A 24,665-nucleotide genomic window follows, 5' to 3' on the forward strand; every position below is an offset into this window, starting at 1 on the left:
ACAGGTGTGCACTGGGTGGGCACTGAGTGCGGCAGGGACAGCTCTTCGGTGCTGCGGACTGGGGTGGCTCAGCCCTTGGCTGCCCCTTGCAAGTGTTTGCTTTCTCTGCAGGCTGCATGTTGTGCCTGGGTCAGTCCACCTTTCTCCGCTTTAACCATCCTGCTGAAGCCAAGTGGATGAAAAGCATGATTCCAGCTGGGAGCCGGGCCGCTGGGCCCCCCTACAGCCCTGGCTCTGGTAGGTACCCAGCTGAGGCCGGGGATCGGGTTGGCGGTACCTGTTGGATAGTTCTTGCTCACGGTGGCCACTCTTGCAGTATCAGGGCAGGATAAGACCCATGGTCTGAGCTCACTGCCACCTGCCACAGGCTGCTGGTGCATGCAAGGCCGTGGGGCCCCTGAGAGATGCAAGGGAGTGCTGCTTGCCTGAAATTAGGGAATCAGGCACCTCCGGGGATGGAAGGTTCCTCCAGTCTGAACCCTACTGCCACTGTGTTTGGTCCTTTTGTGTCCCCACCTGGGAGCCTTTTTCTGGAGGATGGCCTGAACCTTTGGTTGAACCCTCAGTAAACTCTGATGGGTGCCACCTGCTGGTGATCCTGTTCTCTGGCCCTGCCTGGCCCTCAGACCATGCCATGCCTGCTGATGACTCAGAGAAGCAGCTGCAGCTTGCGTGTGAATTATTGATCCCTAGAGGAGAATTGGTGTTTGTTCTAGCAACCAACACAGCCCCTACCCCCCCCCCCCAGCCATCTGCCTGGGGCATGGGGTGCAGACCAGGAGGCTACCACCCTGAACTGGACCCTACCATTCAGATGGCTGTGGGGTACAAGGTGCCAGTGTTGTATGGGAGCAGGTGGGCACATGTTAGTACACTTGGTGGCTAGGTGGTTCTTAGTGGCCTAAATACATAGTACGGGCACTTGAAGAGTGGTCGGTCACTGGAACCACCAGTACTCATGGCAGTCCGTCTGTGGCCCCGGAACTTTGGACTGAATCGGTCTTGCAGTCAGGCACTCCTGTCTTCCCTCATCCGTATCCTGCAGTCCCCTGGAGGCTGGGAAGCTCCGTCCACTCCCTAGTTAATTTTACCCTCTCCCCGCCCTGGCCTTGTCATGCCCCTCCCTTAGCTGTTTGGAGCATTGGTTCCAGGGATTCCAAACTCCTGGTTGGTTGACAGGGGCTGGGGCCCAGCAAAGGCAGGCTCTTGCTGGTGTGGCTTAAAGGGATAATTGGAGGCACTGAGCTGCACCTCAGGGCTGGCCAGCTCGGCTTCCAGGAACTGGCGCTTAGCATTGGGTCCCTCCTCTGCTTCTGATTCTGCTGAACACACCCCCTCGCCCAGCCCTGCAGGCTTGGTTTTTTCCCTGGCCTCTGGCTGCCGAGTTGGAGGCCTTGATGTGCTACTAGAGGAGGAGGCCGTGCAACTTCTGGCCAGTCCCACAGTAGATTCCCATCTGCTTTGCAGAATGCCCACCTGGCCTTCCTGAAAGAGAGATATAGGAGGTTGGGAAAGCAAGGCAGGGAGGGGTCTAGTCTTGAGGTGAGTCGGCAACAACTGGGCTTAGACGTTCTGCCATTGTTGCTAACTCTATCCTAAGCCGTGAAAGTCAGAGGGTAAATGATGGTAAACTGAGGGCAAGTGACTTGACCAAAGTTGCAGAGCAGGTCAGTGACAGAGATCCCCTAGCTCCTCCAGCACCTCTGCAGCCCCACTGTGCTAGGAAGAGGTAGGGTGCCTCACCCTTGCACGCACATGGCTCCCCACAGTTAGAGACCAGGGTCTGAAACCTCTTTGCTTTCCTCTCAGCTGAATCAGAAAGCCTGGTGAATGGGAACCACACCCCACAGCCTGCCACCCGGGGACCCTCGGCCTGTGCCAGCCACAGCTCCCTGGTGAGCTCAATTGAGAAGGACCTGCAGGAAATCATGGATTCACTGGTGCTGGAGGAGCCTGTGGCTGCCGGCAAGAAGCCTGCTGCAACCTCCCCGTTATCACCAATGACAAATGGTGGGCGATACCTGCTCTCCCCGCCAACCAGCCCTGGCGCTATGTCTGTGGGTTCCAGCTATGAGAACACCTCTCCAGCCTTCTCTCCACTCTCCTCACCAGCCAGCAGTGGAAGCTGTGCCAGCCATTCACCCAGTGGGCAAGAGCCAGGACCTTCTGTGCCCCCACTTGTGCCTGCTCGTTCCTCCAGCTACCACCTGGCCCTGCAGCCCCCACAGTCCCGGCCGAGTGGTGGCCACTCCTCAGACAGCCCCCGGCTGGGCAGGAAAGGGGGTCATGAGAGGCCGCCCAGCCCTGGTCTCCGAGGCCTGCTGACTGACAGCCCTGCAGCCACCGTCTTGGCAGAGGCTCGTAGGGCCACTGAGAGCCCCCGGCTGGGTGGGCAGCTGCCCGTGGTGGCTATTAGCCTGAGTGAATACCCAGCTTCCGGTGTCCGTAGCCAACCCACCAGCATTCCTGGCAGCCCCAAGTTCCAGCCTCCAGTCCCTGCTCCCCGCAACAAAATTGGCACACTCCAGGACCGCCCTCCCAGCCCTTTCCATGAGCCTCCGGGCACCGAGCGGGTGTTGACAACCAGCCCCATGCGCCAGATGGTAGGCCGAACATTTTCAGATGGGTCTTCCACCCGAACCCTGCAGCCTCCTGAGAGCCCCCGCCTGGGCCGACGGGGCCTGGACAGTATGCGAGAACTACCCCCCTTGAGCCCATCTCTGTCTCGACGCGCTCTCTCGCCACTACCTGCCCGGACCACCCCAGATCCCAAGCTAACCAGGGAAGTGGCAGAGAGCCCGAGGCCCCGCCGCTGGGCCGCGCACGGGACTTCTCCAGAAGACTTCTCCCTGACGCTGGGGGCCCGGGGCCGCAGGACAAGGAGTCCCTCACCTACATTGGGAGAGTCCTTGGCACCCCGCAAGGGCAGCTTCAGTGGCAGGCTGAGTCCAGCCTATAGTCTGGGCTCTCTTACTGGGGCTTCGCCTCGCCAGAGCCCCCGGGCCCAGAGGAAGCTCTCCAGTGGGGATTTGCGGGTTCCTGTCGTGCGGGATCGGAAAAATAGCATCACAGAGATCAGCGACAACGAGGATGACCTCCTGGAGTACCACCGGCGACAGCGTCAAGAGCGGCTCCGGGAGCAGGAGATGGAGAGGCTGGTGAGCAGATGCCAGGGAGGCTGCCGCTGTCCAAGGCAGGGTCTGTGCCAGAACACGGGCAGGCCAGCTGGCAGAGTTGGAGGGGCTGTTGGGCAGGGCCTGGGCCCCTCAGGCGTGTCCACTTTCAGCGTGTACCTTAGTGACCACTGTTACATGGTCCTGGTCTCCTGAAGGACTCTCTCACATCCCTCAGGCTTTGTTTTATTTTGTTGTATTTTGAGACAAGGTCTCAGTGTGCATTTCAAAATGACTTTGAACTCGTTATGTAGCCTAGGCTGACCTTAAACTTGCAGTGATTCTCCTGCTTCAGCCTCCCAAGTGCTGGAATTATAGGCATGCAGCACGGCGCCTGGCTTATGGCTTTATTTTATTTTTTTCTGTTTGTTTTTCTGGTATGGAGAATCAAACTCAAGGCCTCACATTTTCCAGGCAGGAAATGTGAGGATGTGCTGCTGAGCTACATCCCTGGCCCTATGACTTTATTTTAAAACCTTCTAACTTTGCATCTATTCTACAACGTAGCATTTAGTTACATGTGTAAATAAGTTTCACAGCATTTACCTACACACGGTGGAGTTCTAGGAAAACATTACGAGTGTAGCTTGAGGAACAGGATGCAGGAATGAAAGTCAGTTCCAAGGACAGACTTGGATCTGTCTGAGTCACACAGCAAATTCTGGCCCAGCTGAAACTGCAGAAGACCGTGGTCTTTCCTCTTCTGTCCAGGGCTCATTCTTTAGAAGAGGTGCTGGTCCTCATTTCTTCCTTGTCTTTGGCATCTGCAATGGGTGGGCACTGTCCACCTTGGTCTAGGCGAGGTCATCTGGGGATGTGGGTGTCAGGGAAGAGGAAGGAACAGAGTGGGCTGCCCTGACGGCCTGTGTGATTGTGGCCGTTTGTGTCTGCATGTGTGGGTGCATGTGGGGCCTGGGTGTGGCTCGGGCAGCTGTTTTGGAGATGCCATCTGTGGTAGTGGTTCCAGGGTTCCCCAGAAAGCAGGGGACCTCAGGGGGCTCTGGCTGGTGTATTCATGTTTGAGGCATGCACAAGAGGAAGGATTGTACCCTGTCCTGTGAGAGCAGAAACTCGGGGTTCTGGGGTCCAGCATGCTGTGATTGGTTCGAGGTGGTGAAGGAGGAGGCTTGCCTAGAGACCTCTGAGGGGAGGCTGGTCAGTTTGGGTGAGGGTGTGGAACCCTGTGCTCGTGCTGCCTGGGAAGCATGTGCTCAGTCCCTTCTTTCCCTGAGTCTTTTCATCACTGTTTTGCCTTGGGTCTCCCAGAATGCGGGGCTGCCCTGGAGTCTCCCCCAGCTTACAGGGCCCAGCGGTCCCTAACACCTCCATTCAGGCTCCCTGCCCCCATGCCCGCAGAGGCACACACCTACCGCCAGTCCCGACCTGCCCCACCTGCCACTTTAAGTCTTGCAGGCTACCAGCCCTGCCCCTCCCACCTGAACCAGGCTGCTTATCTGGGTCCTAGGGCGGGGGCGGGGCCCTGGCCCAGCCTCCTGGGTGCTGAGGCTTGGTTCCTGGAGTTTTCGCTATGGAACTGGGTGAGCAGCAGGAGGGAAACTGGGTAAGTGTTGGGACTGGGGAGTCATAGCCAAGCTAGAGTTGGTGAGAAGCACTTGAGGAGGTTGAGGGGCTCCCAGGGGGTCATGGGGGTTAAGGCTGGGACTCAGGCTGGGGTGTTACGAGCCAAGGAGTGGCACACAGACCAGGAACAGGATTGTGCTCTCGGTCCTGCACTGCTGGGCCCCTGTGAGGTGACCATTTCTGGGTGGGGTATGTGGATTCAGTGCCAGGGCCCTGGAGCACCCACACCTGGGCCTGGGCCTTCGAGGGCTGGCAGCAGCCGTCTCTGCTGGGAAGGAGCCAGAGGCTGCCTGTGGAAGGCTCTCGGGGCTGAGTGGAGACAGGGAGGACTGTGGCCCATTCCTCTCCTTGTCCCTGTGCATCTGGGCCCTGCGGGTTCCTGGGTCTGCCTCCCAGCCCGGTCTGATACTAGAGGTGCCCACCCAGCCATATGTGGACTGTATTTATCTGTGTGAGTGTGCGTTTGTGCGTGTCAGGACTGGTGTCTGTGTGTGTGCCTGCTCGTTATTGCAGGGCTGCTGCACACTTTGCGTCCACGTGTATCTGTGTGTCAGCCTGGTGTGCCAGCGCGCCCTCCTGCCTGTAGATCCAAGTGTCCCTATCAGTATGAGCTCCTGAGCTGATCTTTGTCTTTTCACGGTCTTCATTCTGCCTAGCTTCATGTGTTCCGTGTGTGTTGGGTGTGTCTTTGTGTGACTACAAGGAAGCCCCATCCTAGGACAGAGAGAGGAGGGAAAGGAAACAGGAAGGTGGAGGGACTGGCCACCTGGACAGGTGGCCCAGCCCAGTTTCTCGCCCACTTCTGGAGTGCCCTTCTTCCCTCTGTGTCCCACAGATCAGGGTGGGGGGCTCCTCCTGACTTGATTCAGAGCCCCAGCCCCTAGTGACCTAGCTCTCCCAAGTGGAGGTGGCCTGGCTCTGGCCCCCCAGGACTGGGCCTTCTCTCACTCATGCCTTGCTCTCTCCCCCCTCCCAGGAGCGCCAGCGTCTGGAGACCATCTTGAACCTGTGTGCTGAGTACAGCAGGGCTGATGGGGGCCCTGAGGCTGGGGAACTGCCCAGCATTGGGGAAGCCACCGCTGCATTGGCACTGGCGGGCAGGAGGCCCTCGAGAGGCCTTGCAGGGCCCATTGTGTCCTCTGGGCGAGGTGGCGAGGAGCTTGGAGGTGCCACCCAGCGCCTGTGGGAGAGCGTGGAGCGCTCAGATGAGGAAAATCTCAAGGAGGAATGCAGTAGCACGGAGAGCACCCAGCAGGAGGTGGGTGGGCTGGGGCTGGCCGGGTGTAGTGCCGGGCACTGAGACTGGTATGAATGCCAGGGCACTGTGAGGGGGAAGTAATGGCTGGATCAAGCTTGGGAAGGCACCAGAAACTCGAGGTCGTAGAAAGGAGGCAAAGGAGAAAAGGAAGGTGGCAAGGACTTTCCCGGGCTGTAAATAGGCTTTATGACCTGCCTTTCGTTGGGCCTCGAACTGTGGTGAATGTTTATTTTCTGTGGCTGATTCCTTCCTGCTTCCCTGGCAAGGAAGGGATCAGCCCCTATCGCAGTTCAGCTACCCCTTCCAAGTGCCTTGCGGAAAGGGCAGTTTGATCTTATAGTCTGATCTTGGGAGCCTCTTGGTATCGTCCACTGATGGCACCTGTCCCCTCCAGCATGAAGATGCGCCTAGCACCAAGCTCCAGGGAGAGATCCTAGCCCTGGAAGAGGAGCGGGCTCAGGTGCTGGGCCACGTGGAGCAGCTCAAGGTCCATGTAAAGGAGCTGGAGCAGCAGCTTCAAGAGGCAGCCAGAGAAGTGAGTGGGCTTCAAGGCGCGAGCCCCGGATGGGGACCTGAGTTCACTGTCTTGATGCCGACCTTGGTGTCTGCACCCAGGCTGAAATGGAGCGGGCGCTGCTGCAGGGGGAGAGAGAGGCTGAGCGGGCACTGCTGCAGAAGGAGCAGAAGGCCGTGGAACAGCTGCAGGAGAAGCTCATGGCCTTGGAGACAGGCATCCAGAAAGAGAGGGACAAGGTAACCCACACCTGGGCCAGCCCAGCGCTGGGTACCACTGGCCCAGGAGAGGAGAAATGCCTTCCCTGGGGCTCCGGACCCCTCACCCCGTCATCTGTCCTGTGTACCAGGTAGTCTCTGTGGCCCTCCAGGGACAGGGGGCTTATCCTCTGTGGAAGGTACGAGCTTTAGGGTGCTGCTAGAAGCTGGGCTGGTGTTTGGGGTCTTCTCTGGGTCTCTGTGCTACCTCTGGATGCCTGAGTGCCTGCCATTCTGGCCCTTCCCGGTCCTTCTTGGGCAGTGCACACTGCCTGAGGGCTCAGTGTCTGGGGTGACGCAGGTTTGGGTCCCATCATCTGAAGAACATCTCCCTCAAGCATGCCTAGATGCTTAGGATGTGGTCTTGGGGAGATGGCCTGCAGGCCTCTGCTTCCCTGGTCTTCAGGATCTCCAGCCTCCCATCCCAAATGGTCCCAGCTCCTGCCCCTGCAACTTTCAGATTTCGCGCCAGCCTGCAGGGGCTGCTCCATCCCAAAGGGCCGTGTCAGCCATGCCCAAGATGCCCAACAGCGTGCCAAAAGCTCTGAAGTGAGAGGGGTCGTCTATTCTGGATTTGACAGTATTTTCCAAGAATTTAATTTTTCCATTGGATTTTTTGAGACCATCTTCATCTTGCCCTCGATTTTGATGATCTTAAAATTTCTTTGACCCTTTAGTTGTTTTTTTTTTTTTGTTGTTGTTTTTTGGCTCTGGCCCCCAAAACCACACTCCCAAATTCTGTGCCAAATTAACTCCATGCTTGTCAGCCAGGCCTGCACTAACGCCCTCTCTAATCACTGTCCTGGGCGCTCCGCATGCCCTAACTGCCGGCCACCCAGGCAGGGCTGAGCCATGCCTGCTTTTGCACTAACTTTGCAGTGCCTTTGTGCCCTGGGCCTTTCCCTCTAACGATGCCGCCTTCTTTTCTTGGTGTGGGACTCTGTGGTTTTGATGAGACAGGAACTGGCCAGAGGGCACAGCTAAGTTTTGTTTAATGAGGCACTGACTGGAAGGGGGATAGGATGAGGGACGTGCTTAGCAGAAGAGCTGCTCAGCCTGAACAGCTCCTCCCCTGGAAAGGCCTGGGCTTTGCCTACAGCCTAGTTGGCAGCTTCCTGCAGGGCAGGGGCAGGCTGGTTACATTGGCCCCTCCCCCTGCCTCCTTTCTGGTCCAGTTTCTGGCACAGCCTTGGAGGTCTTGTCTGCCAACTCGGTGACTACCATCCTAGCTTTCTTGACTCAGCTGCTCCAAGCAGAGGGGAGAATGGTGGCTTCCCGTCCCTCTAGTTCATCCTGGAGGCCCCTTGACAAGGGCGGGGAGTGCTGGGACCCCAGCCACTGCCTTGATCAGGGCCTCCCCTCTGGGGATGGGTAGGTGGGTGGAGGGCCAGGCTGGGTGAGTAGGGCAGGACAGCAGAGGGCCTTGATCCTGGGGCTAAAGTGCAGCATTGCAGGAGGAACCTCCTGGCTTTGCACCGACCTGGGAATGGGAATGACCTGGGGATGCGTGGAGGCTCGGGCTTTCTTATCTTTCCTCTGGGCCCGGTTGGAGGTTGTAGAGGTGGAGGTGGCAGTGGATGATCATCCCTGGCCCAGGCTCCAGCCCAGGCCCCACTCTGGCTTCGGAATCAGTAATCAGGGTTTCTCCTCTGCCTGTCCTTGGGAGGGGTGACGCATCAGCTCCACCCCTCCTCCCCTTTCCCACCCTCAGAGGTGTCATCTTGCCCCAGACAGAGCCACCCACCTCCTCTCTGTACCCACTCCTGGGGCTCCTGTTACCATGGCAATGGCCAACTAATTGCAACCCTCATCCCTACTCAAGTTCAGCCTGCAGTGCCAGCACCCCACCCCCAACCTGGGCAGGAGGGCAGGAGGCTGGGGGTCGGGCTGGGGTCCCCCTCGGCTGCTGCACGGCTGTAGCTCTAACATTCACACCCCACCTGTGGTCCTTAACACCTTCCTTTATGTCCTGTCTCCCCTGGGTTAAATTTTGGTCTCTGGACAGTGGTAGACTGTGAGGCACCAGCTTTGGCCTGCCTCTGTGAGTTGAAGAGGAAATTAGGACCTTCTCAAACACTGCTAGTTCTAGGGACACAAGAGACCACAATTTCCCCCCTGCTCCCCACGCCTGCCTGTGTCACAGGCCCTGCGCCTGCTCACACCTCTGCGCCTGGCCTCTCCCCTGCCGGCCCTTTCCTCCTCCGCTCTCTGCTCTGCTCTGCTCTCCTCTCGCGCCTGGCAGTCCCTCGCCCCGCGCAGCCGCGCCTGGCCGCCGCTGGGCCGGAGTTGAGGAGTGTGTGTTCTCTCTCCCTGTGCCCCGCCTCCCTCCCCTCCCGCCGTCCAGGAGAGGGCGGAGCTGGCCGCGGGACGGAGGCACCTGGAGGCCCGCCAGGCGCTGTACGCCGAGCTCCAGACGCAGCTCGATAACTGCCCCGAGTCAGTGCGGGAACAGTTACAGGAGCAGCTGAGAAGGGTCAGTTCCAGCCCCTGCCCCGGCCCCCGTGGGCCACCCACCCAGACCGAGGAGAGGAGAGCGGTGGGACGGGACTGCCCGGCCCCTGCAGTGCCTGCCGGACACAGGGTCGGTGCTGAGGATCGGAGGGGACAGGCGAGGTTGGGGGGATCCAGTGCTCCAGGCTGTGTGGAGCAGAGCAGAGGGAGTCGGGAGGGGACGGGTTCCCTGCTCAGATTCCCCGGGTGGAGCCCCCGCCACTCCAGTCTATGGCCTGGCCTTCCGGGCCCAGGGTGGCAGGGTGAACATCACCCGATGTTACTGTCGTTGAAGGAAGCCGAGGCCCTGGAGACCGAGACTAAGCTCTTTGAAGACCTGGAGTTCCAGCAGCTGGAGCGGGAGAGCCGCGCAGAGGAGGAGCGCGAGTTAGCAGGCCAGGGGTTGCTGCGGAGCAAGGCAGAGCTGCTGCGCAGCGTGGCCAAGAGGAAGGTGGGCAACCCCTGCTGCCCCTAGGCCCCGAGCAGAGCTGACGTGAAAGTTGGTTTTTTTTTTTTTTTTTTTTTTTTTTTTTTTTTTTTTTTAAATTTTTGGTACCGGGAATTGAACTCACGACCTTATGTTTGCCAAGCAGGTGCTTTCGCCACTGAGCTAAATGCCCAGCTCCAACTTCGTGAAAGTTAACGTCACCTTTTTTTTTTTTTTTTGGAGATGGAACCCACGGCCTTGTGCTTGCCAGGCAGGTGCTGTGCTCCTGAGCTGTGTCCCCAGCCCCTGTTTGTTTTTTTGAGATTGAGTCTCATGCAGTTTAGGCAAGCCTTGAACTTACTTTGTAACCCAGGCTGGCCTCCAACTCACTGAGATCTTCCTGTGTCAGCCTCCTTAGTGCTAAGACTGTTTCATGTTTTTGTGCCTCTGTTTCCTAGTCTGTAAAATCAAAAGTGAGGGAATTAGCATGTAAGGCAGGATGGAATGCAGGATGACCAAAAGCATTCAGCAAAGGGTACTGCCTGGACACTATACCCAGTCCTCTTGCTTACAGCTCAACCATGCCAGTGCTGAAACCCAGGTAGATGCCATTCTTTGGACTCCTGATTTAGGGTGGTACTTTGGTCCTAGCCCTAACGCTAACCCTAAAGAATAGTTACTATTAGTACACCTGAGTCCTCTCAGTTTTCCAGGGGAAAGTAGAGTTGGCTCGCTTTCAGAGCTGGGCTGGAAATGAACAATGGAGGAGGACCTGGCTTGCTTCTGCCCATGTGTGCTGGGGGGATTGAATCCAGGGCTTCCTACTTGCTAAGCACGTGTTCTACCACTGAGCCACACCCCCAGTGGTGCTCCTGTCTTCACAGAGCTGTCTGATGGACGTGCTGGGATTCATACAGGGACCTGGGGTCTGAACATTGGAGCTGGCTAGGGGTTTGGAAGGCTCTCCACCTGGGTTCCTAGCCGTGGTTCAGCCCTGGCATGGCTGAGCTATAAACAGGAGAACTGAGTACGGTGTCCTGGCAGGGTTTGGTGTGCCATGCTGTGACTGTTTCTGATCTCAGCCAGCCCAGGCATGGCCAGGTGACGGGGCAGGGGTGTGTGCATATCAGAATGCCCAGGAGGCTCGCATACCGTGGCTGAGGCTTGAGCTCCTGCATCTATGTGTGCGCAATGGATGGGCAGTGAGATTGGGGGAGCTCTGTTCCAAAGGGGTGAACTGAGGGCCTTGCTAGCTAGCCTAGGTTTGGTGGTGAGGAGCTGCTGGACCCACAAGTCCAAGCCTTGCTTGTCTCTCTGAGCTACTGTGCCTTACAGATGCACACATTTTTCAGATTCCTGAGCACATGAGTGTGTGCTAGGCTCTCTACCAGGAAGGTCCTTCCTTGGGTCATCGTATGTCCTTTGGGGGGTTTCACAAAGTAGGCGCTCTTATCCCCAACTTAAGAGAGAAAACCTAGGGTTCAGAGAGGCAACACGTTTACTCGAAGCTTCCCAGGCTGAGCTTAGAGTGAGAGTTGGAACCCAGGCCTGGGGGCACATGCACTAGGGAGCCGTGAGGTGACCTATGCTCATCTCTGCGGCCCTGGAGACCATAAGCTCCAGAAAGTTAGGGCGGGGTCAGTAGTAGATTCCGCTTCTTTTCTCTCCCCGCCTCCTCTCGCCTCTAGGAGCAAGCTCAGCTCAGACCTGGGAAGGAGAAGTCGCATTCTCTCCCATGCTCTTCCCGATGCCCAGGCTCACCCTGCATCCCAGGCTCTGCCTGCCCTAGAGCCCTGTGATCCCCTGTCCATTGTAGTTCAAAGTGGCTCGAAGTGGGAGTACTAGCCCTGGAATCCAACCTAGCCCTAGGTTCTAGTGCTAGCTCTGCCACTTGCTAGCTGAGAAGCAAGACCTAAACGTAGGTGTAAATACAGGAGCTAAGTTCGGTATTCTCACCCGTAAAATGGGCACTTAGGCCACTTGCAAAACATCAGGCAGCGTTCCTGGCTCCTGCTGGGCTCTGTGGAAGTGGTGGTCTTGCTGTGTGAGGGTCACTTTCCTTGGTCTGACTCTAGGCTTAGCACGGCTTCTTTCTTCCTGCATTCTTCTCCCGGGGTTGTTCCTTAGAGGGGTGGTGTAGACCACCTCTTTCTGGAGCCTTCCTGGGGTTTACCCTGCCATTTTCCCCAGTTCTTATCCTTCTTCACTTAGTATCTTTCTGTTTGCTTTTAGCGTATGATTGTTGAGCCAGGCAATGTGCTAAATCCTGTTGGTCCTGCCCTGAGGTTTCATATTCCGGGTGAGGTGATGGTGGTGGTAGACAGATACATTGACAGATAACAACAGGACAAGGGACAAGGTGATACAGAATACCGTGAGCACAGAGAAGGAACAGAGAAATTGAGCGATGACCAAAGGTGGCTTTGGGAAGGAGGTGGCATTCGGTCTGGGCTTGGATGGTGTAGAGCTCTGTGATGGCACCCCGGGTTGAGGGAGAGACAGAAGGGAGATTGAAAGTACCCAGCTGCACAGCTGAGTTACCGCAAGGCTGAGCCAGGGTGCAGACAGGGCCGAGCGTGCTGGGTAGGGAGTTTGTGCTTTATCCTGTGTGTAAGGAGGAGCCATCCTTTCCTGTGATCCCAGCACTCAGGAGGCGGAGGCAAGAGAATCACCAAGAATTTGAAGCCAACCTGGGCCACATAGGGAGATCCTGTCTCAAAAATAAAACAAACGGGGCTGGAGATTTAGCTCAGCGGCATAAGCACCTGCCTTGCAAGCAGGCGGTCATGAGTTCGATCCCCGGTACCTATTAAAAAATAAATAAATAAATAAATAAAACAAAACCAGAAATGAATAAAAAGACTAGGGATTTAACTCACTATGAAGGCCTGGGATTAATCTCAGCACAGACACACAGGCCAGGTACACACGGACAAGAAGAGGCAATGCAAGAGCCAGTTGCTTGGGTGCTTGGGTACACCTACAGCCCTGGCTTCTCTGGAGGCTGGAGCAAAAGGATTGCTTGAACTTAGGAGTTCAAGTCCATCATAATCAACATAGGAAGACCGTATCTCAAAAACAGTTACTTAAGTAGTGTGTGTTATGTTTAGAAGGGTTAAACAGTGCAGATAAGCAAACACAGCTCAACAGCCATTTGAAGGAGCTATGTTGTGGCAATGTGGAATGGACTGGAAAGCTGGGAGAGTAGCAGCAACAGGGTGGTGAGAAGCCCAGCTGGAAAGCAGGGGACCTGGATGCAGTAGTGGGGGACAGGGCAGGTAGAGAGCTTGTTCAGTGTCTTCAGGCTTTGGAACCCATTTGCCGTGAAGAGCAGACAGTGAGATTTGAGGGTTTGGGTTCTGGCTAGTTTGCCTGGTGGCCCAGGGGTCACTGGTTCAGGGAGGGAGGGAGTGGCGAGGGAAGGAGCTGACCAGGGCCTTCTGAGTTGAAGCCAAGAAGAGCTGGTCGAGTCCCTTCCCTGGAGCCCAAGGACACTGGGGCTCAGGCCTGACTGAGTCTGCCCTCCCCATCTCCTTAGGAGCGCCTGGCCATCCTGGACAGTCAGGCTGGACAGATCCGGGCCCAGGCCGTGCAGGAGTCCGAGCGTCTGGCTAGGGAGAAGAATGCTTCCCTGCAGCTGCTGCAGAAGGTACCCGCCCGGGTCAGGCAGGGACGGGGAAGGGCTGGGGGTGGAGATTTGCCAGTGCGAGGACACGTCACAGGGACCCTTGTGCCACTTCTCTCTGACTCTACCATGATGGGCTTCCAGGAGAAGGAGAAGCTGGCCATGCTGGAAAGGAGATACCACGCTCTCACAGGGGGCAGGCCGTTCCCGAAGACCACCTCGACCCTCAAAGAGGTAACGTTTGGGTCACCCTCTGCTTCAGGCCCATGGTGGCAACCAGTGCCACCTTCACCCAGTTGACCGAGGTTGAGGGTGGAGGCACCATCCTGAACCTGAGAGATGCAAGGAGGAGTGGCCCTGCGATCTGAGATTTAAACGTCCCTGGCCACCAGGTGCTCCTCAGTTGCTTTTTGGACTCTTAGGAGCTCACTGTTTAGGGTGGCTGGGTGTATGCAAGGGGCTCAAGGGCCCTGGGAAGGGTAGGCAGAGAGCTCAGAGTCAGGGCTGGGTGGATTGACCTTGAGGCGGGCAGCTCAGGGATCTTAGGGACCCTGTCCTGCGGCTTTCTGAGTTTCCATCTGGAGCCAGGCTCTTGGCTTAGAAGTGGTCACTGAGCCCCAAGTGATTCTTTCCCAGGTCTGTGCATCTGGTGTGTCAGGCCCAGTTAGGACGTACTTGTTTTTCTGACCTCTTTCCTGCCTCCTTGTGTCACTGTGCAAGTGATCAGGCCTGGGGCAGGTGGCAGGCTGAGTGTGAGAGGTGAGTCCCCTCACTGTGTACCCCCTCTGTAGGCTCAGCTCCTCACCTCCGAGTCCTCAGAGATGGGGCTGGGAACCAAGGCTCTGGGCCCATTCTCAGGGTTCTCTCAGGCTGGGGGCTTCTCTGGCTCCTTAACCCCACCTGCTTCTGTTCTGCTCTGCCCCAAAGTACAAGAGGTAATCCCCGCTAACTGTGTGCCCTGCTTTGCCGGCTACCTATCTGCCTGCCCGCTGAGCTTCAAACCCAGCTCCCGAGGCCCAGCTGAAGGGTGTGTGGCGATAACTGTTGGGCGGTGTTGGTGTGAGCGTGCCATTTTGCTCTCCTTACGTAGGGTGTCTCAGCCGTCCGTGCCAAATCCGAGCGTTGGTTTGCATGTATTCTGCATGTCAGGCACCAGTTTGTGCATGTCATTCACAACGTGCTGGAGCTCCCAGCTCATTTTCAGTTCCCGTGACTCAGAGGCCAGGCTGGCCCGATAAGGCAGGCTTGGGGTTCACTGCTGTGGTTCAGCACCATCGTCAGCTGCCATGGCCAGCACCTGGGTAAGCTCAGGTTGTAAAGCTGTGTGATGGGTTCACAGGCCCTGTTTTTCCACCCATAATTCAGTGTGCCAGCCCTTTCCCAGTGCTTACCTGAGCCAGTGGGCCCATTTTCTTGCCAGGGTTTTTAGCAAACTCTGCTAAGCCTCTTAGCAGAGTGCTTATCTTACTCAGCCCTGGTGGTGTCCCTGTCTCTCCCCACCTGTGTCCAGCTTCAGTGCTGGTAAGCAGGGTGGGAGGCCCCCTGGGAAATGGTGTGCTGGTGATCCATGCTGCACGAGTGTGCCTGGGAATACCCAGCGCTAGAGAGAGATGGACTCGCTAGCAGTTCGGTTCTGTGCCTCAGTGGGCCCTTAGAAGGCCTTCCTAGGCCTCTTTACCTGTCTCCAGCCCAGGGCCAGGGCAGGATGGGTCTTTCCAATCTGCTTGGGGCAGAAATAAAATGCCAAAGTGGTCTCAGAAGGAGCGGTCAGTTCTGCCACCCTTTTCAGTGCCCTCTGTTCCCACAGCCAACCGTGGCCAAGAGGGCAGCCGAGCACCTGCCCCTGCTCGGGATTGTGTGCACACTTGTGCCTGGCGTGGAGTGTGGGGTGTCGGGTGCCAGGCTGAACCTCATTAATCTCTTTGCCCCCCGCCGGGGTCCCTAGGAGTATGTGAGCCTGGCAGAGGTTCTCCAGCGTGCTCTCGCTTGGACCCCTATGCTTCTGCCACCTCCCCCAGCATGCTCACCCAGCCCTTGCCTGACAGTGAGCCACTGAGTGTGCCTGCCTGTGCCCAGCGCCTGCTCATGGGTGGCCTCCCTTGCCCCTGGGGCCCGGGTGGGGATGGGGCAACAGCAGGGTCAGTCTTCAGTGTGAGAGAGAAGGGCAGCTGGCAGGGGGCACAGAGTACTTCCCTTTCGTCCTGAGGCCTGGGAAGCTGTCCTCAGCTCACCATGGCTCCGGGGGAAGGGCAGGGCCTCCGCTCTGGGAGAAAGGCGTCGTTGGAGAGGACTCTGCTGTCCAGGCTGGCCTCCACTCTGCTTCCTGTTCGTTCCCTCCCTTGTGGGCAGGGCCGTGTCTTGGGTTCCAGTCCCATTAACCTCTTGTATTCCCTCCTGCGCCCGGCCTTCCCCCAAGTACGTGACGCTTGAGCAGCTAAAGGTGATGTGGGGCACCTCACCCATGCCCCCAGCCCCCGCGCCAGGCCGGCCTCCCTGGGCCTCTGCCTCCCGGGACCTGGTTCCCACCACCTGCCTTCCTCCTGTGCCGCCCTCCTCCTCCTCCTTCGCTTCCATCACGCCTTCGCCCAAGGTTGGTGGTCTGTGTGTCCTTGCCACCCCCACCCCATGGCTGGTGTGGCTGTCTGTGTGTGTCTGGCCCTGGCTCACAGGCCCCTGGGCTCCAGGCCAGCCTGAGGGACACGCTGGGCGCTGTGGGCTCTGCTGGCTGGCATAGTGCGTGCCTGTGCTCTGGGAGTTGCACCCTGACTGTTGCTCTTTGCCTTGGTCACGTTTGGGACGACTGTCATCTCACTGTGTTTCTCTTCCTTCTCTCTGTTGCTCTCCTCCCTCCCTCCCTCCCTCCCTCCTTTCCGTCTCCTCGTCCCCTTCCCTTCCTGCCCGATTCCCTGACCGGGCCTTCCTTCCCCCTGCCTTGACCCCCCGCCCCCGTCTTCCTCCTCTCCTCCCTTCCATCCTGGCCCTTCTGCTCCGTCCTTGCCCTCTCCCTGCCCCTCCAGATGGAGAAGCTGCTGCTCCCTGCTGTAGACTTAGAGCAGTGGTACCAGGAGCTGATGGCCGGGCTGGGGACTGTCCCTGCTGCAGCCTCCCCTCGTTCTTCCCCCCCACCTCTGCCTGCCAAAGCTTCCCGTCAGCTGCAGGTAACCCCGCCCTGCCAGTCCTCTCCAGGTCTTGCTTCTGTCCACTCAGTACCTCCTGCCGAGCCCTCGGTCCTACTGGACACTCTGTAAGCTACTCAGCTCGGCAAGGAGGAAACCCTGGGTCTGGAGAGGGCACTGAGGAGCTCTCGGTGGGCCGTCGTCTGGCTCTGTGGGCAGCTGGAAGCTGGTCTCCTGTGCCTCAAGGTGATGGTGGAAGCGGTTCTCCCCAGAGCTTCTCACCTAGCCTAGGAAAGGACACACTCTTGAGTCTGTCACCCCTGGAATTATTATGTCCTAGGCGAAACACCAGTATTTTGTTCTCTTGGTCTTCCCAAGGGTAATATGTGGAGACAAAAGAAGAGGACAAAAACTCTGAAGCGGCAACCCTGGGGATGTACCCATCTCCAGAGAGCAGTTGTGGCGGGCATGGGCCCAGCTACTGGCCGTGGTGGGGGAAGGTGCTCGAGTGGCCTCACGCTTTGCTCCAGGGACGTGCTGTGGTGCCTGAGCCATTCTCTGAGTGGAGAGGCTGCAGCTCTAAGGCTGTGACCTCAGCTACAAGTCCATGTTGCCTTGGGGGGAGTTTGATTCACATAACTTGTGGTGCCTCTGCTGTGTGCCCAGCTGTCTGGAGACGTTGTCATGTTTGGATTCACTTAGTCATCAACCACAGGCCTTTGAGGTAGATGTTAACTTTCATTTTACAGATCAGACTCTGCTGAGCAGATAAGAAGTCTGGCCAGGGCCACATAACTATGAGAAGGAAGTAGCCGAGCTTCTGTGGAGAGTCAGGGCTCTTGACTCCAAAGGCCACACTTATTGTGTGTGAACACGGCAAGGGACCTTGGTAGCGGTTTAATCTAGATGTGCCCTTTCCGTTTGCATACAAGGAAGCTGAGGCCTAGAGTGGGGAGGTGCATGGTCCAAGGTTATACAGCCTGTTGGTGGCAGAGCTGGGACCCACAGGAACCTGGTCCCTATTTGTTCTCCTGCATAATGCTTAACTACTGGTGTGGGTTGGTTTGCAGATCCAGGGTTGGGCCAGGATTGAGCCATGCGGAAAAGGCCTGGAAGGGGAAATCAGCAGCTGGCAGTAGCCTGCGCCCATTGGGTAGCCAGGAGGTGCAACACACTTGTCACCTGGAGCCAGAAGGCCTCAGAGGCCTTGCGCTAGAGTAGGGAACACAGGGGTGGCTTTTAGTAGGGGGGTGAAGGTCACCAGGCTGTGTTCCTTGCAGGTTTATCACTCCAAGGTGGATGGTGAAGCTGCAAGCCCGCTGCCCCGGACCCGCAGTGGCCCCCTTCCCTCCTCGTCTGGCTCTTCCTCCTCCTCCTCCCAGCTCAGTGTGGCTACCCTGGGCCGCAGTCCCTCCCCAAAGGTCTGAGGGCAGAGAGTGGTGGGGGAATGGAGGCTGCTGTGCTGGGCTCCTGGGCTCCTGGGCTCCTGGGCTCCTGGGCTCCTGGGCTCTGGGGTAGGCTGAGCAGCGGTACAAGGGCTCTGTCCTCTTTCTGCAGAGTGCCCTGCTTGCCCAGAATGGCACAGGCAGCCTTCCTCGCAACCTGGCAGCCACGCTGCAGGACATTGAGACCAAGCGCCAGCTGGCCCTGCAACAGAAGGGTGAGCTGCTGCAGTGCCAGCACCCCCGTTCCCTGGGGCACCTCCACAGCTTTCACAGAACACTTTTCTTTTAATTGGGATCTGGGTGAGAGGAGCAGGTATTCGGTTGGATACTGAAAGCAGAGCTTCCTGGATATTTATCACAAGATTTGGAACAGGGGCCTCAGGGGCTAGGGGGCTATGACATCTTCTTTCCTAGAGAGGCCAGCCAGTGTTGGAAGTGTTTGTTGACCTGAGCAGGGCTGGATGTTTCCCTACCTGGAGGCAGGGGGATGGGTTTAAGACTTCCAGAAATAGTTCTTGGAGACGCTGGCTCTGGGGACCCAGCAGTCTTTGCTGCTTGGGTGTGTTTAGTTGTTTTGAAAGCCCACGTCTACGCCTCTTTCTCTTATCCCCTCGTGTCTCTCTCCCTTACCCTCTGCCTGGGGCTCCCCACGCCAGTCGAGTTGCTTCCTGCCGAGCCCCTCACAACTGACGACCCAGCAGGTAGAGCGTTGGTCACCGAGGGCATTGCTTTGGCCAGGCATCAGCATGGCGTGTCCTGCCCAGGTCCCCTGTAGGTTCTCGGGCTGAGCTGGGCTGGGGTTCCTGCTGGCCCCGCCCCTGCTGCTCACCTCCCTGGCTGCCCTGGCTGTGCTCCCTGTCTCTGTGCCTTCTTTTCTGCTCCTGTTGCTCTCGCTTCTGCATTGTGGGGGTGTCTGCGTTGGCACCCTGGGCTCATGGGGCTCCTGCTGTCTCCCCATCCCAGCAGCTGGGTGGGTGCATGTCTCCCGCTCATTTGCCCAGGCTTCCACTGTGAGCTGGAGCCAGGTGCCCTGGAGGCCTACGGATGCAGAAAAAACACTGCAGCAGACCATGCGCCCTGGCCAGCTGGGCAGGCGACCGGAGCCTTGGTGGGGCTGCCAGCCTCTGCAGCCATGCGTGTTAACCTGTCTCTGCTGGCATCCTCTCTCTGTGATGCTGCAAGTGTCCCTGTCCCTGGACAGCTGGGAGCCCCCTGTGACTCTGACCTGTCCCTCCTGCAGGGCAGCAGGTGATTGAGGAGCAGAGGCGGCGGCTGGCTGAGCTGAAGCAGAAAGCGGCGGCTGAAGCACAGTGTCAGTGGGATGCCCTGCACGGAGCGGCGCCCTTCCCCGCCCTGGTGCACCATTCCATCCTGCACCACCTGCCGGCTGGCCGGGATCGAGGGGAGGAGAGCGAGCACGCCTACGACACGCTGAGCCTGGAGAGCTCGGACAGCATGGAGACCAGCATCTCCACCGGGGGCAACTCGGCCTGCTCCCCTGACAACATGTCCAGGTGCCTCCCCACCCGGCCCGTCCGTGGCCTCTAGCGGGCACCCCCAGCTCCTGACACAGCCTCTCTTCCCGTCCCTCTGCAGCGCCAGTGGTCTGGACATGGGCAAGATCGAGGAGATGGAGAAGATGCTGAGGGAAGCTCATGCGGAGAAGAGCCGGCTCATGGAGTCCAGGGTGAGGCTGACCTGGCGGAGGCAGAGGCAGAGGGTGTGGGAGCCAGGGTGGCCTTCACTCACCTAGGGCCTGGCACCACCTCAGCGCCTTCCATCCACATTGCATTGGCATGACTGTGCACTGGAGTAGAAAGCATTTTATTTTTATTGTTATTTTGCAGTACTAGAGATTGAAACCAAGCTCTTCACACTGATCTACAACCTCAGCCTGTTTTACTTTTTAGTTTGAGATATTGTTTCATCTAAGTGGTTTCATCTAGATATTGTCATCTAGGTGGGACTCATGTTTGTGATCCTTCTTCCTCAGCTTCCCAAAGTCCTGGGATTACAGGCACGTGCCACTGTGCCCAACAGAAAGTGTCTTGATTTTTTTGTTTTTTTGAGATAGGGTCACTATTAGTTTAGGCTGGTCTGGAACTCATTGTGTAGCCCAGGCTGGTGTTGAACTCAAAGTGATCCTGCTTCACCCTCATGAGTGCTGGGGATACAGGTGTGCACTGCTGTGCCTGGCTAAGAAAGTGTGTTAAAAGTCTGTGTTGCCAGGCCTGTACCCCAGCAGCTGGGAAGCCTGGACTACAATAGTGAGTTCAAGGCCATTTACAAGCATTTCTTAACAAACGGAGGGAAAGAAGATTCTTTTAACATTTTTTTTTTTGTACTGGGAATCAAACTCGGGACCTTGCACTTGCCAGGCAGGCAATGTGCCACTGTATCCCTGGCCTGGCTTCTGTTATCTTTGGACTGGGAAGGTATGTCAGATGGTATAGAACTGGTCTGAACTACACAGTGAGACCCTGTCTCCAACAACCGAGGGGACAAAAAGCAAAAAGAAAGGTCTGTGTTCCTTAAATAGGCCATGGGAGGCTGAGCCAGGCTGCAGTTTCTCAGCTCTCTGGAACGGAAAGCAGCTCAGGAACCGAGGTCCAGCCATGAGTTTCCTTTCTGGCAGCTTCTGGTCTGTCTGCATCCCTCTGTGGGCACTTTGGTTTTTTGTTATTTATATATTTATTTTTGGTATTTTGAGTCAGGGTCTCACTTTGTAGTTCAGGCTGGCCTCAAACTTGGTGTGATACTCCTGTCTTGGCCGTCCAAGTGCCAGGATTACATGTGCCACCACGCCTGGCCCCTCTTGGGGCACTTTGGGAACCATGGGAACTTTGGTCCTCTACCCCTGCCTAGCAGGTGGTTCCTCCTGGGGATAGGTAGGAAGTAGGGGCTGAAGTGTGGGATGGAAGAGGAGCAGAGATTTCTAAGCCAGAGCAGAGGTGCTGGCTGGGACGTGGCTGCAGGAAGTCCTGACCCCTGAGCCTGGGCAAGCTGCTGGGGCTTGGCGAAGGGGGACCAGTGGTTGGCGCTGGGTGTGGGTCGGCTGAGGAAAACTGCCTGGGAGGGAGGTTAAGCAAAGGGTCTGCAGAAGCTGGCGAGGCACTCTTTTCCTCACTGTGTTGCCCAAGCTGGTCTCCAACGCAAGGGCTCAAGGGCTCCTCTTGTCGCAGCCTCCTGTGTATGCATGCGACTCTTCCTGGCTGTTATTTTTTCTGCTTCACGTATGTTGAGATGCAAGTGGAGCCCATGAAGGGCAGTTAGCAGCTAGAGTTTTTTTTAAGGGAACACCGACCCTTTAGAGGAATGATCAGCCAGAAAACAGTGCCTGTTAACCTTACTCCCGTCAAAGTAAGGCAGATTTACAAGCATTTCTTGGCAAATGGAGGAAAAGAAGACTGATTCTGTAACTTTGAACTGGGGAGATACGTCAGATGGTACAGAGTGGTGGCAGACCTATGGCACGCATGCCACGGTGGGCTGTTTTGCATCATTGAAAGCTATAAAAGATTCACCATTAAGCTGAGCATGGTTGGGGCTGGGGATTTAGCTCAGCGGCATAAGCACCTGTCTAGCAAGCTCAAGGTTGTGAGTTCGATCCCCGGTACCAAAAAAAAAAAAAAAAAGCTGGGCATGGTGGTACACACCTGTAATTCCAGCACTTAGGATGCTGAGGTAGGAGGATCACCCGAAGTTCAAGGCAGCCTGGGCAATATAGTCAATTCAAAGCTAGCCTGAGCTACACCATGAGACCCTGCCTCAAAAAGAAATTACTATCACTCGTATAGAGTCTTTGTCAGTAAGGCATAAAAAGTATCACTGATTTGCTCTATATTTATGAGGTTTTGTGTGTGTGTGTGTCTTTTTGAGGCAGGGTCTCTCTCTGCAGTTCAGGCTGGCCTTGAGCTCACTTTGTAGCCCAAGCTGGTCTCGAACTGACAACGATCCTCCTGCCTCAGCCTCCCGAGTGTTGGGGTTACAGGTGGGAGCCACCACACCCAGTTTCTTTATGAGTTATTTTAATGATTGTTAAACCACCCCTGGTTTTTTCTTTTTTTCCTTTGCTGAGCTGGGATTGGATCCAGGGCCTTCACATCAGGCCGTTTCTTCAGCCCTGTTATTTTTGTTGCAGGACCTTGCTAAGTCTCTAAATAACCAAGCTTGGGTTCAAATTTGTGATCCTCTTATCTCAGCCTCCCAGAGTGCTGGGATTCCAGGCATGTGCCACCTTGCCCAATTTGAAACCCTTTGTAATAATTTCAACTGCAAGCTTAGTCTCTGATCTCATTTTTCTCCAATAGATATTACTAACGTGGAGTATCAAAGAGCCTTAAATTGGTGAACAGAGAAGGATAGCTGTCAAAAAAAGTGAAATAATTTGCAGTCTAGGAATTCAGCTATAATTATAATAACCCTGTATATTTAAGTGCTGTTTTCCTGCTGGAATCAGTAATGGGCATTTATAAACAGGATCTCCTTTAATTTTTACCATAATCTCAGGAACAGGCACATTTAATCCCATTTTTCAGATGAGATAATTGAAGCTTAGAGAATTTAAATGCTTTTGTCTGGGTCGCAGCCCACAGTGCTGACATAGCCGGGGTTTGAAGTCAGGCAAGTCATACTGTAAAGTGTACGTCTAAAGCCAGCAGAGCTCTTGGAGAGGGTAGCTGTGGGGACAGTGCTTCCTCTGCTAGGCCATCGTCTTGTGGTAGGTGTCCGTCCTGAGGAGGGTCAGCGGGGGATGCTGACGGTGACCCCTGGCTTTGGGGACAGGAGCGCGAGATGGAGCTGCGGCGGCAGGCCCTGGAGGAGGAGCGGCGGCGGCGGGAGCAAGTGGAGCGGAGGCTGCAGAGCGAGGGTGCCCGGAGGCAGCAGCTGGTAGAGAAGGAGGTCAAGATGCGGGAGAAGCAGTTTTCCCAGGTGAGTGGGAGGTGGGGCAGGAGGTGGCAGGCTTGATGGTGAGGGCTGTGGAGGAGTGGGGTGCGCCCTGGGCCCCTTGGCTGGGCTGTCAAGCTGTTCTCCAGCAGAGATTGGCTTCGCACAGGCATACTCTACCTGGGACCTGCCAGCGCCAGGGAACAGCGATCTGGTGGGCTTGTTCAACCAGTGTGGAAGGGCATTGGGGTGGGTGAGAGGAGAGGGTCCAGAGAGGCCCTCAGAGGGGGACTAGGAGCCGAGCATCAGTTGGCCTCATCTCCGATTTGTGCGTCTGCATCCCACCTGCCCTCCCATCTCCCCTGCTGCCCTCTCTACATGGCACCGCACGGTGTCCCGGCCTTCATCGCATGGGGCCCTCCCGCTTCGGTCCCCTCCATCCACAGTCTCTGGGGGGCTGTAATAGAATCTCCTTGGACAGGGACCCCTCTTTGCTCAAAACCAGCCCTCATGCGGGAGATGTAAGCAGGTGGAAAGAGAATTGGGGCTGGGCCCCGGGAGGACCTCCAGGACTCAGATGAGCTGTCCCTGCAGGCTTCCCCAGGTCGCCTTTCTCTGGGATCTCAACAACTGGACCGACAACTGGAGCTCCCTCGTTTCCTACAGTGCAACATTATAGATTCTAAGGGGCGGGTCACCTAGTCTGGGTTTGGGAATTAAGACACAATCAGGAACTCTGAGTTTTACCTCTGTGATGGAATCTTTGTCAAATGCCTTGTTCTCTTTTCCTGCCTCGGTCGTGACTGTCGGGGCTTCCTCTTCCAGCCCCTGTCCTGGTCCTGGGATTTAGGCATTGTTGGGGTCTGGTGTGGATGGGGTTGTATCAGCTCTCTTTGAGATTCCTTGTAGCAGCTGCTTGTTTTGTGTTTTTTAATAGCTGGTAATGTTTTCTCTCCTTGTCATTTAAGGTACTTACGGGAAAGAAGGAGAGCAAGATGGTCTGGTTCACTGAGAATTCTAGTTAGTGTCAGACATGTGGTAGACTTTAGTGATTATCTAACTTCAAGTCCTTCTTGTGCATATGTATAAGGAAACTGAGGTCCAGAGAGTTACGATCCAAGCAGGGTCCTCTGGGTAGTCAGAAACATTTGTTTCCTTCTCCCTTCTCCATTCTTCCTCCCTGCCTTTTCCCTTTGGTGCTGAGGACAGAGTCCAGGGCTTTGAGGAACATGCTCTGCCACTCAGCAGACCGCCTCGCCCTAGAGAGCACCTGTCTCGTTAGAGAGCACGTTTCTCCTTGGACCTCTTCTCCTGTGGCATGTTTGATTCTGGCCTTTGCTGTATTCTGTTCAGACAGGAGAGGGCAGAGCCAGGAACAAGATCAGGATGACTGACTAGTGGCCATAGGTGTGGAAACTGAGGCAAGGGTCATCCAGCATTTTGGCTGAGCCTAAGAAGAGGCAGTATGTCGGGTCCGCACTTTTGTTATAAGCACTATGAAACCAGAGTGGCAGAGTTGGGGTGATGTGTATAGGGTACTGAGCACAGCACTTAGGAGTGATGTCAGGTTGAAGGGGTGCTGGACTGAAGCCGAGGGGATGACAGAGCTTGACGGGAAGGAAGGAGACCCTGCTGACCCTGCCTTTTGCCCCAGGCACGGCCCCTGACCCGCTACCTGCCGATTCGCAAGGAGGACTTTGACTTGAAGACCCACATTGAGTCCTCGGGCCATGGCGTGGACACCTGCCTGCACGTGGTGCTCAGCAGCAAGGTACCAGGCCCGGACAGCCCAGGCCGCTAGGGAGGGGCCCTCGTGGTGCCAGGCACCAGCCTTGGGAAAGCGGCACCGGTTTCTGCCTTCAGGTACCGGGTCTCCGTCCTAGCACTGGAAG

The 24,665-nt window shown here is 56.6% G+C and overlaps 1 protein-coding gene and 1 long non-coding RNA gene across 38 annotated transcripts in view; one reads left to right on the forward strand and one right to left on the reverse strand.

Annotated features, from left to right (window-relative positions):
- The window catches only part of Phldb1 (pleckstrin homology like domain family B member 1), a 44,867-nt gene that overhangs the window by 14,631 nt on the left and 5,571 nt on the right, over positions 1–24,665 (forward strand). For 7 of the 37 annotated variants that reach the window (XM_013155468.3, XM_013155469.3, XM_023566208.2 and 4 more), the window contains 19 exons: positions 112–237; positions 1,810–3,158; positions 5,731–6,012; positions 6,407–6,547; positions 6,628–6,765; positions 9,128–9,256; positions 9,569–9,724; positions 13,239–13,349; positions 13,470–13,559; positions 14,117–14,260; positions 15,742–15,915; positions 16,343–16,483; positions 17,722–17,862; positions 17,999–18,101; positions 18,543–18,587; positions 19,127–19,400; positions 19,483–19,573; positions 22,672–22,818; positions 24,428–24,544. In XM_013155468.3, coding sequence (XP_013010922.2) covers positions 112–237; positions 1,810–3,158; positions 5,731–6,012; positions 6,407–6,547; positions 6,628–6,765; positions 9,128–9,256; positions 9,569–9,724; positions 13,239–13,349; positions 13,470–13,559; positions 14,117–14,260; positions 15,742–15,915; positions 16,343–16,483; positions 17,722–17,862; positions 17,999–18,101; positions 18,543–18,587; positions 19,127–19,400; positions 19,483–19,573; positions 22,672–22,818; positions 24,428–24,544 — 3,899 coding nt within the window. The remainder of the gene's footprint in view (positions 1–111; positions 238–1,809; positions 3,159–5,730; positions 6,013–6,406; positions 6,548–6,627; positions 6,766–9,127; positions 9,257–9,568; positions 9,725–13,238; positions 13,350–13,469; positions 13,560–14,116; positions 14,261–15,741; positions 15,916–16,342; positions 16,484–17,721; positions 17,863–17,998; positions 18,102–18,542; positions 18,588–19,126; positions 19,401–19,482; positions 19,574–22,671; positions 22,819–24,427; positions 24,545–24,665) is intronic. The other 30 variants (XM_013155465.3, XM_063255873.1, XM_013155471.3 and 27 more) reach the window with 18 other exon arrangements.
- Positions 21,898–24,428, reverse strand: LOC134477622 (uncharacterized). The gene is made up of 2 exons (XR_010049663.1): positions 23,521–24,428; positions 21,898–23,433 (listed from the first exon to the last, which is right to left on the reverse strand). It is a non-coding gene; the product is annotated as an uncharacterized LOC134477622 (long non-coding RNA).

Source organism: Cavia porcellus, unplaced genomic scaffold, assembly GCF_034190915.1.
Source record: "Cavia porcellus strain 051 isolate PalLab524CR breed Dunkin Hartley unplaced genomic scaffold, mCavPor4.1 scaffold_9, whole genome shotgun sequence".
In the NCBI taxonomy this organism is placed as follows: Eukaryota; Metazoa; Chordata; class Mammalia; order Rodentia; family Caviidae; genus Cavia; species Cavia porcellus.